Source organism: Molossus molossus, unplaced genomic scaffold (genome assembly GCF_014108415.1).
Source record: "Molossus molossus isolate mMolMol1 unplaced genomic scaffold, mMolMol1.p scaffold_m16_p_12, whole genome shotgun sequence".
NCBI lineage: Eukaryota > Metazoa > Chordata > Mammalia > Chiroptera > Molossidae > Molossus > Molossus molossus.
This window is the reverse complement of record NW_023425347.1, coordinates 101350007-101368845: the sequence shown is the minus strand read 5'-3', so window position 1 is coordinate 101368845 and position 18839 is coordinate 101350007. Positions and strand designations below refer to the sequence as shown.

Genomic DNA, 18839 nt, shown 5'->3' with positions numbered 1-18839 from the left:
CTTCTGACAGCGTCTAATTCAGCAAGCATGGGATCTCAGTGGCCCCTCCAGGACCCCCAAAGTCTCCTTTCCTGGCTCCGTGTGGTCCACCCTCCTCCCTGGACAGAAGAGGGAGAAAACATACTTACTGGTTCCCAGACGAAGGCTTAGCCAACTGCGAGGTGGAGACCCGCACTTTGTCAGGGCTGGATTCATGCTCGACCTCGGGGGCCACGTGCCAGGCCCACAGGTCTGCGTCCCTCTCTGCCCAGCTGCAGCCCCCACACTGGAGGGCTTCTCCCAGACTCAGCCCCAACCTCAAATTCTCCAGCTGAATCCGTCTGCACAGAAAACCACGGAGCTCTCAACCCAGCCAATTTGCTTCCCTCCAAGGCAGGCCCCCTGGGCGCCGTATACTTTAACGTATGGACTCCGTGGCCGCGGTTTGCACTGTTTCCCTGCTGGTGGTTTGCTCCCCTTGGATTTTCCATTCCCCAGTACCCATTCGCTCCCTGGAGCAGACTTCTCACGCTGCGGGCCGCCTCGGCGTCCAGTCCCTTCCCGGAACGGGTGCCACGAAGACCCTGGTTTCTGCAGTCCCGGCAACAGCCCCCGTTAGCCGCCTTGGGAGGAGCGCCTGGAGGTCTGCCGGCTTCTCCCTGCCCAGCAGACGTTCACCAGGGAGAGCAAGACAGTTCCAAAGTGCTAGAGAAACCCAGCCACAGTCTGCTGAGCACGACAGTGGCATCAGAGCCAGTCACCATGGCAACCCGTGGCTTCCCAGCCCGGCACATTGTCTGCGGCTCAGCTGTTTGCTTACTCAGCTCCAGCACCCCCTGCGGACCTGCTGCTCCCTCAGGTCCAAGTGCGGCTCCTTTCAGACTGCCCCCCGCCCCAGCACACTCTCTGCCCCCGTTCCTGGCAAAACCCTGGAAATCTTTAGCCTCGCAGAGCCCTTCAGCAGAGGCCCCGAACGTCACGTGGCTTCTCCCCTCGCGGCACAGATGGCCCCCATATTTATTTTAGCCACTGTTCAGGCTCAGCTCGTCAGCCAAGCCTCGTTTCTGCGGCCAGGCCCAGCCCTGGGAGTGGGAGTGGGGACCCAGCTGAGCTCCCACTTGCTGAAAGGCAGCTACAGGCTATTTTTTCTTTCTTTCTTAATTTGAACTTTTCTGGGAGCAAAATTTTCTTTCTCCTGATACACTCAGAGACAGTCCAGAAAGGCTATTGTATCCTCTCTCAAACTACATTCTTGGGCCCGAACAGAAAAGTTAACCGTGTTCAGTAGCGAAGTGGGCTCCCTGTCTCCCTGCTAGGGCACCCCGATTCCATGAACCCCCGGCCCGCGTTCTAGTTTACCCAGTGTTTCTGCCATCACTTCTCCTAAATACTGAAATCATTTCCTGGAATAAAACGGTCTACATACGTAATGAAAGTACACCAATTCATGTTCTCAAAAATATTTAATGATACAAAAAATGTTAAGTGAAAAGAGCTGGATAGAAAACCACACATACACAGGACACCAATGTTGTAAAAAAACCCACACGCAGTTCAGAAACATACCAGACGAGACAGCATCACGGCGGTAACAGTGATTATCCGTGCGGCGGCGGATTTGATCATTTTCTAAACGTGTCTACTGTTCATACACGTTCAAAAGCGCTACAGGGAGGTTTGGGAACAACCCCAGGAACGGGTCCTTCGCGGGGGCCACGAAACTGTTCTCCGGAGCTCTCTAGCTGGAAGAACGGTTTCGAGGTGACCTGCCCAGAGGAGGGGCCGGCAGATCTGACCCCAGCACCGTCTGCTTGGACACAGCAGACTGCGAGCCGTTGCCTCGGTCCCTGGCTCCTAGGAGCTTGCAGTCTAACCAGACGGGCCGCACTGAGCCGCCGCTCGCCTTAGGGCATCGCGCAGCGCACGCAGGGACCCCAGCGAAGAGCTTCACCCCACCCTGAACGGGGAGCAGGCTCGGGCGGATGTCTCCCTCATAGCCATGCTGCTAGCCAGCGGTCCATGCCGGACTCGAGCTCAGAGCCCTGACGCCAAAGCTTGCTGGCTCACCCACTGCACTGCCACTTCCAAGTAGGAAAACCTCCTCCATCAATTTCTTATTCACTCTTTGGTACAAAGGAACCTTGCACCTGCGTCGTTTGGTCCCCACACCATCTGTTGGGCACAAAGCAGTGTGTCCGGCAGGGTAAGTAACCGCCTGTCAAAGGATCTCTGTGGAGGGGCTGGCCTCTGCTCAGCCTGGGGCCTCACTAGGCCTGCTGCCCCCCCCCAAGCTCCCGGCAGATTCCATCTCTCGAACATCCCAACCCGAACATCCCAACCCGAAGCACCTGAAGGCTGAGCTCACTGCCCCGCCTTCTCCAGTCTTCCGCTTCCGGGCCAGGGTCTCCGAGGGTGCACTGACTGCTGCACCCAGGCCTAATGGTTCAGGAGGAACAACGGAACTGTCCTTGTTTATAAACTAAAATGAACCCTAGAATTCGAGAATTTTGACATTTATTTTTGTATCTACCTTTCCTATAAAAGGATCTCCTCAAAAGAACCAACTTCAAAGAATCACAAAATTGGCAACTAAGAGTTTTCACATTCTAAGTCACATATTTCTTTAATTTTCTTAAGCATGTACTACTTCGCAAATCACAGACACAAATGATTAAGAGCTCCAATGCAGATGCAGACTCATTCCTACTCACCCTGAACCACAAGACTCGAAATAACACGCCCAAACGGTCAACATTTACGATCAAACGGACATCCAAGGTCGACGGCACTGTTGCGGGTCTGACCGGCACACCCTGGAGCTGACCACAGAGCCAGGGACCTCTGAGTCCTGAGAAAGGTTCTGTGGCCAACTCTTGAGGGTCTGGCCCTCTGACCGTGGCTGACAACTCCCTCTAGTGGCAACGTTTGTTTTCTTTACAGTTGGGGACTGAAGAACTTATCCTTAAACACCGGCAAAAGGTTAGGCTAAAGGCGGGCAGCACTTGCGTTCTGAGACTCGCCTACAGAGAGCGGTATTATAGACACAGGAACTGGGGAAGGAGGCAGAACGGTGACGGTGGTGGATTGTCTCAACATTCTTTGCAAAGCCAAAATACAAAAATGTATATAAGGTAAACCTAAACATAAATAAGAGGCAACAAAGAAGTTAGACCTTAAATGGTCTCTAGAATATTAAAATTCACCCTGGAGTGACCAGGGTTCCTGGGAGAATTTGCATATCTGTGGCCCTAGGAGATGCCGAGTACTTCAAGACATCGATAGCCAGTGATTTACACGAATACAGATGTTAAGCCTGCAAATCCTAATAACCTCCTTTAGCATGATCAGCTAGGAAGCTGAAATTCACAAGACAGGTTGAAATGCTGTCTCAGTAAGTACCATGACAGCCCGCGCTCCCCGGCCGCGGAGGACGAGGGACTTGAGCACCGGGAGAGGAAGAGGTTTCCATCTGGGGGAACGGCACCATCACTAGCCTCCCGACCCCAGGGGGCTCGACAGCCCTGAGCTATCACAGGTACAAGGTCAGGCCGTCACTGAAGGCAGGAACGGGCCCGTCCCGGAGCTGCCCTGCCTCTCCAACAGCCTCGTGCCCAGCTCTGCTCGGGCTGTGTCTTCAAGTCTCAGGAAAAGTCAATTAGGGCAAATTTCTAAAGAGGCTCCAGGAGAGGTTTCCTGAATTTGAGAGAAAAACTTTCAGCATAAAACCATTGGATTAAATAAAGGCGGCTTCTTGAGTCCAACCTTTTGTCTGTTGAACCTTGATAATCGAAAGAGTGAGCTCGATCTGTTGGCGCTTGAGCCCAGGGACAGAGGAGGTGGGCAGGATCACATGATCAGGGCCGCCCCAGGCACCCCCACCAGCGGGCCCCCTGCCCTGCGCCACCACGGGTGAGGACCAAGCTGCGTCTCCGCATCCTGCTGTGCTCGGACCCCACTAGCCAGCCTGCCTTCCTTCTTGGTATATATTTTTGTGGCCCCCAGACTCATTATTATTTTTTTAATCCTTACCCGAGGATATTTTTCCTTTATCTTCAGATGGAGGGTGGGGGGGGAGAAGAGAGAGAGGAAGAAACATCGATGTGAGAAAGACACATCGACTGGCTGCCTCCCATGTGACCCTGACCGGGGCCAGGACCGAACCCCAACAGAGGTTAACATGCCCTTGACCGGAATTGAACCCACAACTCTCTGTGGGCCGACATTCTAATCATTGAGAAGAACCGGCCAGGGCAAGTGCACTAGTTTTTATCCAGATTTCAACAACCAGGTCCTTGAAGAGCTTCGAGGAATCGACCGCATTCTGTTTGAATGGCGCACCTTTTCCCTCTGCTTTATCCCTTAGGAAACAACATCGCGCACGACGAGCCACACAGCAGACGAGGGCACACCAGGCCACGCAGCTTCACGACGGCACTGAGACCGACTGGAACTCCCACAGCCTCGGAGCACGGCACCCGTCAGTCCGCTGCGGTCCGGCTGGGGGCAGAGTCAAGCTTTCTTCCCTCGTTGAAAACATCAGTTTGCTTTTCGGTAGAACTTAGCTTTTGGGTGTTGTTTCTCTTTACGAATTTCCTCGGCTTCTCTTGCTCCAATTTCCCGTGATGCTCCCGGAAGTCTAGTATTATAATCTGTCGTGACGTAAGGTATCATGCCCTCGAGCCCACGCTGAAACAGAAACAGAGCACACGTGGAAGCGCTCCAAATCCACCCAATCCTCCCCCGGAAGACTGTTCAGGTCAGGCTCATCCAACAGCTTGAGCAGGTAAGTGTGGGAGTGTCCCTCTCAAACAAGCTGCTAAGGGGAGGGACAGCCAGGCCCCCCATAGACCCTAGTTTGGCTCAGGGGCCACACGGATGTGCTCCTGGCCAACATGACCTTCCCGTGCCCTTCCCACGGGCACACTCGAGAACACCCTCAGCCCCAGGAGAGCACCCCCTCTGCTCCCTTCTCCCACAGCTCCTGGGAGACGGCCCTCCCGTGGGGCTCTGGAGCAGGAGCGATGGCCGTCCCGGCCTGGCCTCACTCACCTGGCCTCCTGCAGCCTCTACAACAAAGTGTAAGTTTCCCACCGATAACCTGCCCGAGGACTCTTGTCCCGATTTCAGGACCTCACGCTCTACTGTGTCCATGGCCAGCTGTCCCTGGGAGCCACTCACCTGGCTCTTGAGGACACAGTGCGGAATGGAAATGGCTCCGACCAGCAGACAATTGACGTTTCTCAGCTCTTCCGGGGCCACCGGCGTCAGGATGTGGTAGAGCCTCTTCTCCATGTCGATCCCTCTGCAAATCCCTGGAAGACACACAGAGCACACCATCACCCACCCTGCAGCCCTTCCCAGCACTCCGGACTGCAGGTGGCTTTTCAAATGGGAGTTCAATTTCTCCTGGGCTTTGCTTTGACAACACAAAGTAGCAAGAGATGGAATATGTGAGTATCAGACTTGGCAGCCTCTCCTCATTCAGCTGTGAGGCACCAAGTGGTCTTAATGCCAAAGTCCTAGACTGTCTTACCTGTGGTTCACACAGGTGGCAGTCTAGGGGGACACAGAAATGACTCAACCTTTCCCATCACCCATTCCTTCTTTGTGGTCTGTAGGAAACGCTTTTGAGAAGTACAGTAGTATATAAATCAGAAATGTGTAATTAGCTGAGGATCTCGCTGATTCTGGGTCACCCTTACAGAAACATTCACTGACGTGTTTTTTTTTTATCCTCACCTGAGGACATTTTTGCATTTATCTTCAGATAGAGCAGGAGGGAGAGAAGGGGAAAGAGAGAGAGAGAAAGAAACATCAATGTGAGAGAGACACATCGACTGGTTGCCATCTGCACGACCCCAACCGGGGCTGGGGACAAACTGCAACCGAGGTACGTGCCCTTAGCGGGAACCGAACCTGGGACTCTCTGGTCCGTGGGCCGACGCTCTAACCACTGAGCCAAACGGGCCAGGGCTCGCTGATGCTTACTGACCTTACGAGCCAAGGGACAATCACCTTCAGTGGGCTGGCAGCAGAGACAGGGGCCCAAAGATGCCAAGTGCTGCCAAGCCCAGGCCAGGTGCTGGGCCTGTGCAACAGCCACGTGGGGAGGTCAGGCTGTGACCCTGTGGCTCATCCACGCAGGAGGGTTTCCGGGGTCCAGGGCAGAAACGACAATGCTCACACTGGCACGTGAGAGTACGAGGGGGAGGATCTGACGTGTTTCAGAAACAGAAGCCACCTGGCCTGTCGGTGGGCGGATGTGGAGGACAAAGGCAAGGGGTTGCCAAGGACCCAGTGGTCTGGCCAAACACCAGAGTGGACCCTTAAAGGACCATGTGAAGGACCTGCGGGAACAGAAGGTGGAATGGGGTGGGAGGAGGGGACACAGGGACAGTATCAGGAGCATAGACCCATCAGGACCTCAGACTTGTGTGCAGTGAGACACCAAGCAGAGACGTGCACGGTGACGTAAGCTGGAGAGCCCACGGGAAGTCAGCGTGAAGGTGGATCTCCCGCCCCAGCGTGGCTGACGTGGGCTGGGGGCTCAGATGCACGACGGGGCTGGAGAGCCCACGGGAAGTCAGCGTGAAGGTAGCTTTCCCGCCCCAGTGTGGGTGTCGTGGGCTGGGAGCTCAGATGCACGACGGGGCTGGAGAGCCCACGGGAAGTCAGCGTGAAGGTGGCTTTCCCGCCCCAGTGTGGGTGTCGTGGGCTGGGAGCTCAGATGCACGACTGGGCTGGAGAGCCCACGGGGAGTCAGCGTGAAGGTGGCTTTCCCGCCCCAGCGTGGGTGTCGTGGGCTGGGGGCTCAGATGCACGACGGGGCTGGAGAGCCCACGGGGAGTCAGCGTGAAGGTGGATCTCCCGCCCCAGCGTGGCTGACGTGGGCTGGGGGCTCAGATGCACGACGGGGCTGGAGAGCCCACGGGGAGTCAGCGTGAAGGTGGCTTTCCCGCCCCAGCGTGGGTGTCGTGGGCTGGGGGCTCAGATGCACGACGGGGCTGGAGAGCCCACGGGGAGTCAGTGTGAAGGTGGCTTTCCCGCCCCAGCGTGGGTGTCGTGGGCTGGGGGCTCAGATGCACGACGGGGCTGGAGAGCCCACGGGGAGTCAGTGTGAAGGTGGCTTTCCCGCCCCAGCGTGGGTGTCGTGGGCTGGGGGCTCAGATGCACGACTGGGCTGGAGAGCCCACAGGGAGTCAGCGTGAAGGTGGATCTCCCGCCCCAGCGTGGCTGACGTGGGCTGGGGGCTCAGATGCACGACGGGGCTGGAGAGCCCACGGGGAGTCAGCGTGAAGGTGGATCTCCCGCCCCAGCGTGGGTGACGTGGGCTGGAGAAATACATCAAGTGAGAAGGCCGTCGCCAGGCCCGTAGGGATCCTGGTTTTGGAGGAGATGGCAGGAGGCGCAAAGGAAGAGCTGCTTCCTGCCTGCCCAAGGCCCACAGTACTTGTCAGGCGAACATAAGCACCACACTACAGAAACAGGCCTACAGGACTTGGACACAGAAACCCTTTGGCCACTCCAGCCAAGACAGCCGCGAGGTCGAGCAGCCAGCTACAAGGGGAGTGGGTAACTGCAGTGGGTTCACAGACACGCACTCGCTCACTCACCAAAGCCGAGACAGTCACAGACCGGAGTCTGGGCGAGCAGGACGGGCCCACTGGCATATCCTCTGACGTCGTCCAGGATCCTGCAAAGGCCGACCCAGCTGGCGTTCACCGCGTACAGCACGTGGGTGGGCGCGACGTCGGAGTGGGTGACCCGGAGGGCAACAGCACTGAAAGGGACCTGGACACATGTGCACTTTCCTCCATCAGTTCTCTTACATTTTTTGGAGTGACACTGGTTAATATGATCGTGTCGGTCTCAAGTACACAATTCCATGACACACCCTCTGTCTACTGCAGTGTGCTCACCACCCAGAGTCCAATCTTCTGCCATCACCACAGACAGGGTCCCCTTTACCCTTTACCACCCCGCCACCTCCCTCTAGTAACTTTTTTTTTAATCCTCACCCGAGGACATTTTCCCCATTGATATTTTAGATAGAGTGGGAGGGAGGGAGGGAGGGAGAGAGAGAGAAAAAAAACATCGTTGTGGGAGACACATCGATTGGTTGCCTCCTCACAACCCGGACCAGGGCCAGGGATCAAACCTGAAACTCAGGTAGGTGCCCTTGACCGGAATCGAACAACTCTTTGGTTCAAAGGCTGATGTTCTAACCACTGAAAACCAGCCAGGGCTCCTCTATTAATTCTAACTGAGAAACTACTTTCAATTTTTATCAGATGACTAGCCAGCTATCTGAAGTTATGTCTGCCAAACAGCCCACCAAAATACATCTAAAAAGAACGAAGCCCTGGCCAGTTTAGAGCGTTGGCCCGCGGACCAGAGAGGCCTGGGTTTGGTTCCTGCTAAGGGCATGTACTCGGTTGCAATTTGTCCCCAGCCCCGGTTGGGGTCGTGTGGGCGGTGGACAGTCAATGTGTCTCTCACATCGAAGTTTCGCTCTCTCTTCCTCCCTCTCTCCCTCCCACTCTATCTGAAAATAAATGCAAAAAATGTCCTCAGGTGAGAATAAATAAATAAATGAATAAAAAAAACAGAAACGCCAGCCAACATTTGCTCAGTTCCACACACTGCTTTAAGACAGAGAACCTAAGAAATTTACACCAAGTTCTTGTGCATCATCCACACTTGCTAGAATCTAAACTTAATGCCTAGAATTTGCTTGTCTAAAAAGACATGCACGACACAGCCTGCAGATATCTCCAAGGAGTTAGTCGAGGGAGACCGTGAAGACCTCGTTCACCGAGGTCTCTAATGTAAGCAGGTCCGAATCCACTCAGTGACAAACAGCTGCCAATCGTTCCCTAATGTAATACACTGAGTTAAGAAAGATGGCCCAACCCGGCTGGCGTGGCTCAGTGGATTGAGCATCGGCCCACGGGCTGAGAGGTCCCTGTTCGATTCCTGGTCAGGGCACATGCCGGGGCTGTGAGCTCAAACCCAGTAGGGGGCGTGCAGGAGGCAGCTGGTGGATGTTTCTCTTTTACATCAATGTTTCTCTCTCTCCTTTCCTCACTCTCTTAAATCAATAAAGAAAAACAAACAAACAAACAACTGGCAGGTAAGTTCCAAATTCAGTTATGCAGCATCTCTAGATCAGCCAACTCCACCGACCAAACCGACTCATTCTCTGGTGGAGGCAACAGAAGGTCTGAGCCAACCTCACCTCCAGGGCGAGAGGCGCCTCCTTGCTGCCAGGCCCACTGCTCATGCCTGCATGACCTCAGGCCTGTGTCTCCTCCACCTGACTGTGCCCAGTTCTCTAAGCTGGAAACAGGTGCCACTCTGCACCAAGACAGCAGAGCACCTGGCACACAGCAAGGCTCAGCGCCGGGCAGGCCGCGCAGCGAGGTGAGAGCTCTGGCCCTGGAGTCGGGCTGCCTAGGCCACAGTCCCCGCCCAAAGTTTGACTATGCCCCTTGGGGCAGCTGACTCGACGTCCCTGGCCTCTGTCCTATCATCTGTAACGGGGTTATGAGAGGGCCTTTGTGAGTCAAGGAGTAAGCATAGGCTTAGAGCAGAGCACGGCACAGAGTAAGCACTTAAGAAATGCTACCTGTTGCTATTTTGTTCTTTCATCACTTGGAATCCTAATATTAAGGTGATTTCTTTCCAAAATAATTCTTAAGAGTTTGGCTCCCGATGCAAACACTCCAGTGCCAGAATCTACTTTCACAGCACGTGAGAGGCTCTGCCCTGGCCAGTGTGGCTCAGCAGTTAGAGCGTCGGCCCAAGGACAAATGAGTTGCGGGTTCAATTCCAGTCAAGGGCATGTACTTTGGTTTTGGTTCGGTCCCCAGCCCTGGTCGGGGTCGTGCGGGAGGCAACCAGTCCATGTGTCTCTCTCACATAGATGTTTTTCTCTCTTCCTCCCACTCTATCTGAAGATAAATGGAAAAGTATCCTCGGGTGAAGATTAAAATAATGAACTACGAGAGGCTTGAAGAGTGCTCTGGGGCCAGGCACCCCGTGAACCCCCGGCTCCGCACAGCCACTGCGCCAGGCCAGTGCTGCCTCCGCTCCCCAGACGACAGCCGAGCCACACACAGCTCGGAGCGAGTGCTGGAGCCAGACGCCCTGGGCGGACCCCAGGGCCAGCTCTGGGGTGAGGCAGGACATTCCTACCTGCACGGAACCAGAGATGTGCCCAAGACAGCAGAGCACAGCAGTGAGCAGCAGACCCTGGGGCCCGACTGCCCAGTCTGACGCCAGCTCTGCCACTCTGCTGGGTGACCGTCACCGAACCCACAGCGTGGGCGGTTCTGGGGGTTACACGAGGAGTCAGGAAGTGGCCAGAAGAGTGCTCGGCACAGGAGCCAGCGAAGTGTGTGCTAAGTGGACAGAGCACGGCCGCTCCCTGACCAAGTGCGGTCTTACCTGATAGGGTGTCAGGCCATGTAGGGGACGAAGAGGCTTCGGCACGGGGGGCTGCAGCTGGCTGAGGTAACTCAACACCGCCAAGTCACGAAAAACTCTGTTATGTGACTCCCTGAAAAGTAAACCAGGAGGAGGTACAGATTTCCCCTTACAGTCCCCCACGCCCCAAACAGAGCACCCTTGTCGTTACACAGACTGCATTTACACCGGAGAGTCTGCACGCCCTGCCTTCCTGTAACCCGACGGGAGAACAGGAAGTGGAAAGGCTCCCCTTCCGGTCACAGCTCCTGGCGACCAGAGCTGAAGACCACGCTGGACGTTCCCACTGGGGAGCAGCTGGTTCTCTCACATGCACAAAGCTGCGCTGGAGACCTGGGAAGTTTTAGAGGACTTACTGCTTTTAAGGAAGTAAGAACACGCCCAGCTGGTGTGGCTCAGGGGTTGAGCATCGACCCATGCAACAAGAGGTCCATTCCCGGTCAGGGCACATGCCCAAGTTGTGGGCCAAATCCCCAGTGGGGGGTGTGCAGGAGGTGATCAATTGATGTTCCCTCTCATCGATGTTTCTATCTCTCTCTCCCTAACATCAATAAAGAAAAAAACATTTTCTTTTAAAGAATTGAGAACAGAAGGCCTTGTTAAACCGAAGAACAATGAATTCTCCAGACATGACGGTTTATTTACCTATTTCTTGGAGTTTTCCTAAATGCAAAGTCTGATTGGACACACAACAGCTTATATCCAGTAAATGCAACCGGACTCTCCTTCTCTTCGTCACCAAATTCCAAATTCTCTGCAAATTCTGCCAGGTAGAAACCTCGGTTTCTGACTTTGGACTTGCTTTTTGTGTACAAGCCATCCAGGTCATCTACGTAGGCAGGGGTGAGGTCTGGCATGGCTCTGCTCCGGCCAGAACTGAACTGAACGACGTGGCTGGGCGACAGCAGTCGGATCAGGTCGACGAGAAGCAGAAGCCCCTGGTCTGCGTGGGAGGAGACGATGTTAGCAGTCAACGCACCAGACGACACTGTGGTATTCTGAGGCAGAGCAGGGATCGCCCAGGAGAACCTCCTAAAAACGGGGCCCCAGCCACAACGCCTAGAAGCCAACAGCGTACTCCCCCTGCCCGTCCTTTCCTCCGGCTGTGCCTCTGTGGGCTTACCTGTCACCCAGCCCATTGTGTTGACAATAAGAGGGGCCTCTCTCTTGTAGGAACTGAACACATACTTTATTATCTCAATGTAATTCTCATAGTTGTTTTTACAAGCAGATTTCCCAAAATAGACCATTTTCTGTGGTGTCCTCTGGTGGGTGAAAGGTGGTCCTAAAAAGATAGAAAAAAAAAGCAATAAATCCTTGACCACTTAAATAGTGGCAAGGTCAACCATCATCGCTGACAAAGATCCTTAGAAAATCTGAGAACATCCTACCACTAGGAAGAGATGTACTCCCATTTCTGGAACTCTAGGCTTTCAACCTCACACAAAGACATGCTCACTGTCACCCTCACAGTTGACCCCAATCATGTCCTAATAAGGCCATTCACTCAAGAAACATTTACTGAGGACCTACTACACGCTGGACATATTTGTGAACAAAGCAAATGTCTCCATCATTTAGGGCTCACGTTGTAATGAATGGGCGATCAAACACGACAGCAGTCACTTATTGGGAAACAGCACTATGTTCTAGGTGTGTTACATACAGTCTTTAATTTTCATAAGAACCCTAGAGGCCTGACCGGTGTGGCTCAGTGGATTGAGCATTGTCCCACGTACTGAGAGGTCCCTGGTTCAATTCCCCATCTGGGCACATGCCGGGTTTCAGGCTTGATCCCCAATACAGGGCATGTAGGAGGCAGCCAATCAATGTTTCTCTCTCATATCGATGTTTCTACCTCTCCCTCTCCCTCCCTCTCTTTAAAAAAAAATCAATAAAAACATACTTTAAAAAAAAAAGACTCCCGCCCTGACCGGTTTGGCTCAGTGGTTAGAGCGTCAGCCTGTGGTACAGAGAGACCTGGGTTCGGTTCCCGCTAAGGACACATACCTTGGGTTGCAGTTTGTCCCCAGCCCCGGTTGGGGTTGTGCAGGAAGCATCTACTCGATGTGTCCCTTTCACATCGATGTTTCTCTCTCTCTCTTCTTCTCTCTCCCTCCCACTCTATCTGAACAAAAATGGAAAAATGTCCTTGGGTGAGGATAAAAAAAAAGACACACCCTGTGAGGTATTATTATTTACATGTTCGTAGATGGGAAACTTGAAAGAGATTAACCTGACCAAGGTCACACAGCTAGCAGGCATCAGCTGGACCTGGACTCAGGCAGCCAAGTCACCTCGGGAGCTCACACTCCCTAGTCACACCGCCAGTCTGTCCAGCCCAAACCACTTTCCATCTCCTGTGGTTGAAGCCAGGCCACAACACTCGGCAGGCGGGTGACCAGGCCCATGTGACAACACTGTTGGCAGGGCGAGGTTCTTGGTTCATGTGGTTGGTGCAAGGCCACCTAGGACAGAGCTAATGAGAGCCCCTCAGGCAGTGGCCCACAGCTAACAGAGTGTCCTGCAGAGTTAGGGGGGTGGACAATTACAAAGGGACTGAGCAACTATATAAATGTATTGAGAATAATGTAACCAAAGTTCTTACCATCAGAGAAGAAACTTGTAAATACGGGAGGGGGACAGCTAATGAGAGACATTCTTGTGAGAAAGACACATCAGACTGGTTGCCTCCTGCATGTGCCCTGACCAGGGTCTGGGATCGAACCTGCAATCCAGGTACATGCCCTGGACTGGGAATCAAACCCAAGACACTTTGGTGCATGGGCCAATGCTCTACCAATGAGCCACACCGGCCAGACTGTTTTTGAATTTTTGGAGGCTGGAGAAACACTTATGGGAAGACCATGAGTTTGACAGGGAAATGTTCACATTTATATTTTATACTTTTATATTCTCTGAATTTTTTAAAGTATCATTACTCTCGCATTTTATAATACCAAGACATTTAAGAAATGCATAATACATACCTAGAACTGGTTCTGTAATATTAAGTAAAGAAATGCAACCCGGAGGAGTAAATTCTGTCTGTCCCAAATCACATTCCAAATAGTCAACGCAGGGAATACTAAAAATTTAAAAGAAAATCTTAACTAGCTTCACTATGTTGAAAGGATAAATCAGATCTTACAGATTTTATGTGACACAGTCGCAATCTACTTGAGGCAGGCCTTTTGGGGGAATGTTCAATCCATAGTAAAAAAAAAGCATAAAGAGAACGTGTGATGGGGTCACAGGGTCCGTTCATAACATGGAACAACTTTGCCTTTCCTAAACTTGTACCTTTAAAAGACAGCAGAATTTATCCGCACTGTGAATCTCTGCATGTGCACAAACCCAGACCGTGAGACAAGCGGCTCCGTGCACAGGCTGGCAGCAGGTCAGTGCACCGAGAGGCATCGCCTCGCCCCAGCCAGCAGAACACTCCACGCTACCACTCGGCCAAGCAGCTTGGTAAGAGTTGTAAATAGTCTCTGCTTAGAAAGCAGGAGGAATTCCTATCCAGTCTCTCAAATCAAAACTCCTACTTCCTGCCCCAAATCTATCAACATGTCAAAACAAGAAAAACACTCTTACCTGTTTAACAACTGGTTAATCAGGTACCTATTAAATGTTGACTTTCCGACGTCCTGAGATCCACAAACAAGAATGATAGGGCAGCCATCTACCTCCTCTGGTGAAACAGACATTGACCAGTTACCATCGTCTTCGGGGCTCTAATCATGCACAGGAGCCTGAGGCTCGGGCGGAACGCACTCGAATTTATCAATGTGCCACTCACCACAAGCAACGTTGACCAACTCTTCCAGGGCTGAAAGGACACTCTCCGTTAAATGAAGGCCGTTTTTCTTCTTCTCTTTTTTAATGCCAACAGACCTCAAGGCGAAATACTCAGAATTGATCTGGAACGTTGGGCTCTGAAATTAACAATGCAAACTTTCAGAAAAGGTGAGAACAAATGCACCCTTCTTCCCAGTTCTAAGTAATAAGCCTCAAGCAGTTGTAAGCTACAAAGAGAAATTTGATCCCTCCCTTGTCCTCAACTCCCAGACCTAGCACTGCAGTAAGGCTTGTCAACTCTCTTCCTAAAGTCACCAGCATCTGTCCCCATGGTTTATGCTTACTTCCGAGCTGCCATCTGAGAACACTCCAGAGAGAAAGAAAACGTGTGGACATTTAAAAGTGGTTGTCAGCCCTGGCCGGTTTGGCTCAGCAGTTAGAGCTGTGGCCCGAGGACCAAGCACTTGAGGGTTCGATTCCTGGTCAAGGGCACGTACCTGGGTTGCAGGTTCAATCCCTGGCCCAGGTTGGGGTTGTGCAGGAGGCAACAGATCGATGTGTCTCTCTCACATTGATGTTTCTCTCTCTCTCTCTCTCTCTCTCAAGCAAAAAAAAAAAAAATCAATGGGAAAACATCCTCAGGTGAGGATTACAAAATAAATAAATTTAAAAAATTAAAAGTAAAGTGATTGCCAGAAGAAAAATGCAACAGAAGACCAGTCGTAGGGCAGGCTGGTGATCTGAACAGTCAAGGCAATACACCCAAACAAAGCAGACAGACAGGACATCTGCAGACAGCGCTGAAGGGATGTGGCAGGCAGGTACATGAAGTCCAATGGCAGTCTAGCAGAAGTACCAGGAAGCCTCGGGGAAGCACCCCCAGAACCAAGAGCTCAGTAGGTGGGGGGGAGCAGGTGGGGCTGGGATAGAGTAACACCACAGAACGAAAGAGGATCAAGGAAGAGACCCACCCAGAATCGCATCAGTCTCAAGGATAAAGATGTCGTAAGAGGAATGAGAGACGGCCTGGCATTAGGATTTCCGATTAGCAACCCTGCATTCCAGAAAACAGGGGAGCAGGCCTTCAGTCTACACATCAGCGACCACACCTTCTCGGACTCCTGGAGCTCCGTCATGGGAGTGCCTCAGGCTCAGACGGGACCCTTCCCATTTCTAATGATATCAACTGCACTGGTTTATTATCCCCCCTCGAGGCCTTGGGAACCCTCCTGTGCAGAAAGCTCCAAACTGACATTTCCACCCACTTCTCTCAACTCCAGACTCTCGACATCTAACAGGCGTCTCAAAGTCAACACATCTACACCCCACCTAGAGTTGCGCCCATTTAAGTTAATGGAAACTCATTGATGTTTCTCTTTCTCTTCCTTTCTCTCCCTCCCGCTCTATCTGAATATGGATGCAAAAATGTCCTCGAGTGAGGATTAAAAAAAAAAGATAATGGAAACTCCAAGCACCCAACTGTTTAGCCCCAAAAGCCTGGTTAGTCCTTGATTCTTTCTCCTATCTCACCATTCAGTCTGTCCAATAATCCCATAGATTAGATTCAATTCATTGGCTCATGGGAGACAACTAAAGTAACAACTTGATTTTAGGAAATTAACAACATGGCCAGCAAAATATACAGGTCAGAAAAGAGAGATGGGAGAAAGTATAAGTACATCGAAATTACTCATTCACAGTTCAGAGAAAACTTACACTGTCTCAAGTTAATAAATCAAGATACAAAGATAATCATTTTAAAAAATACCAAAAGAGCCCGGCCGGTGTGGGTCAGTGGTTGAGCGTCAACCCATGCACCAAGAGGTCACCAGTTCAATTCTGGTTAAGGCACATGCCCAGGTTGTGGGCCTGATCCCCAGTGGGGGGCATGCAGGAGGCGACCAATCGATGTTCTCATTCATCGATGTTTCCATCTCCCTCTCTAAAATCAATAAAGGAAAAAAGTAATTATAAAAAATACTAAAAGGTATTTAATCAACTACAATATGAAATGATGGCTTTTGCTGGAGAATGAAACCAAGGGGGGGTGCTTTTCATGATATACCTTTCCACAGTGACTACTTCTACTGGACACACGTATTACAAGCGATAGGACATACAGCACCACAGCACAGGCTGACTGTCAAAGGGAACACCCTACACTGTCATTTGATATGACTATTTTGATTAAACCAATCAGCAAAGCTCTGAATGAAAACCGGTTTACCTCTTGGTGGAAAATGTAAGATAAACCCGGATGGCTGACTATGAAGTTCACAGTGGAGGTCTTCAAATTTTCTAGCATCACAATGGAACATAGAGGAGAAAAATTCTTCATCAACCAACATCTGTCATCTGTAAAGAGAAAATTAAACTGCCTTACAAATGGTAACTCTGTTAAACTCTATGCCCTTTAGGACTACCATTTCCTGGCCCAACTGTAACTTTTTAGGGCAGGAATTATGTTTGAGAGCCTTTTTCAGGATGTCAAGCTGCATAACAGGAACACACCTGGGCTGAGAAGTCAGCCCAGGTTTGCCACCTACCAGCTGTGTGGCCTTGGGCAACTTTTCTCACCTGTAAAATGGTGAAAACAATAGTTTCACTCCTCTCAGGACCTTTGTGAGGGTTTATTTTTATTATTCTCACCCAAAGATATGTTCATTTATCTTAGAGAGGAAAGAGAGGGGGAAGAGAAGGAGCAAGAGAGAAACATTGATGTGAGAAACATCAACAGTGTGTGCCCTGGAATCAAACCCACAACCGTTTGGTGTACAGGGCAATGCTCCAACCAACTGAGCCCCCAGGGCTGTGAGGGTTTAAACAGAAGTAGTAACAGGTGCAATGTCTACACCATAGTATAAATCTAAAAGTTAATAGCTCCCTAAAAACGAAAAAGAAAAAACAAAGCAAAAAAGTTATTAGCCTTATCATAGTGCGTCCTCAGGAAACTACCCAGTCTTTCCATTACCCCGGTTAAGATGAGCTCTGAGCAAGGTTCGGGCTTCCCTTTTCATCTCCTTCTTGCTCTTCTCGGGCATCGAGTAATGCACTGCGTTGATAGTGAGGCGAGAGTGGGTGTAGGTAGAGAAGACGTCTTGGGAAGGCTGGCCTTGGCTAATGGTAAAACCAAACACCTGCACCTGGCCATAAAGGCAAGTCACGCGACAGATCCCACTAAAAGTAAAACCCTAGCAGGAAAAAAAAAAAAAGAAAAAGAAAAGAAGAAATAACATTACGGATTCTGTTCCTAGTGAATGAAGTTTTCCAAAACCTTAATTCCTATTCACATGAACAAAAGGAGGCAGACTTCTAAATCACAGAATACACGGCAGTAGGTGACTTTCGGGTACTTGATGTTTTTGACCTAAGACTGTATCTCATGGCAGCTACAGAGAGCTGGTGAACATGGGCACATGAAAAACAAGGGGGTCCCAGGAACCCAGCTCTGCTGTCTTCTGTTCCCTGTTCTTAGAAAGCCCATTGCCTGCCAAGTCTCTGCGTTCCTATTTCCCTCCTGCATGGGGGGGGGGGGGCCCTCCCAGACCAGAGTCCAGGTGACGAGCAGGGGCCCTGCCATCAGGATGCGGTGATTCGGACCCTACTACTGTGTTCCTTTTGGGAAGTCACCTAAGCTAGAACTACTCAATTTCTTCCTCTGTAAACACTCAGAGAACAGCGGGAATAACTCCATGTGGGCTGGGAGTACTGCACGGGTCCATACAACTAAAACACTCAGAACACGCCGAGCCTGACGTTCCTAAGCACCCAATAAATGCGAACTGTTATTACAGTCATTACCATCCAAGTCCCTTTCAGCTCTGAAGGCCTACAGCACCGAGACTCCTCCGTACTCGCGGCTCAGCACCACGGCCAGGAGGGATCCCGGAGAACCCGCAGCGGGCCCCCGGCCCCTGCCGGGCCCCCGGGGCTGCGTGTCCGCCTCCCCCTCTGCCCGCCCGGCTCTCAGCGCGCGACGCACCTGCTCCCGCGGCAGCAGCAGCAACGCGCGGCCCGGGCCGGCCGGACGCAGGGGAGGGATGGGGAGGCTCGCGGTGCAGCTCGGGGCGGTGTCCTCGTCCGAGGTCGGGCTGGGGGCCCGGCTGGGCACCGGGACAGGGGCTGGGCTGGAGGTCGCGGTCTTGGGCCTCGGGGCCGCCGCCGCGCGCGACCCCGGCCAGCTGCCCTCCCGCCAGTCCGCACCGGCCGCCTGGGCTTGCAGCAGCCGCCGCCGCAGGCGCCTTCGGCCGCACCAGCGCAGGAGCCGGAGCCGGCGGCGGGGCCGGCGGCTGAGGATGAGCTGGGGCCGGGCCTTACGGACTCGAGTCCACGTGGAGCGGAAGGACGCCCGCTTCTGCAGCTGCGGCACGTCCGCCATGCTGGCCGCCGGCGTGGGCGGAGCGAGAGTCTCGCGATGTCTCGTCGCTCCGCCCCACTCTCGTGGAGCGGACGAGAGAAACGGCCCGGAGGCCGCGGGCGCCCTCTGCCGGTGGTCCCGGCAGCGCACCTGAGCCTCGGATGCAACCTAGAAGGCTCCTGCCGGCCTGCGGGGGCTCCGGGGACGTGCCTGC

The 18839-nt window shown here is 52.6% G+C and overlaps 1 protein-coding gene across 1 annotated transcript; it reads right to left on the bottom strand.

Annotated features, from left to right (window-relative positions):
* Positions 1–4260: 4260 nt before the first annotated feature.
* Positions 4261–18646, bottom strand: NOL9 (nucleolar protein 9). The gene is made up of 12 exons (XM_036256846.1): positions 18107–18646; positions 17240–17459; positions 16496–16623; positions 14270–14405; positions 14065–14161; positions 13458–13555; positions 11591–11752; positions 11113–11410; positions 10429–10540; positions 7593–7770; positions 5158–5291; positions 4261–4665 (listed from the first exon to the last, which is right to left on the bottom strand). Exons 1-12 carry the CDS (start codon positions 18644–18646, stop codon positions 4516–4518), a joined length of 2253 nt encoding a protein of 750 aa, XP_036112739.1. The 3' UTR covers positions 4261–4515.
* Between the last annotated feature and the right edge of the window lie 193 nt (positions 18647–18839).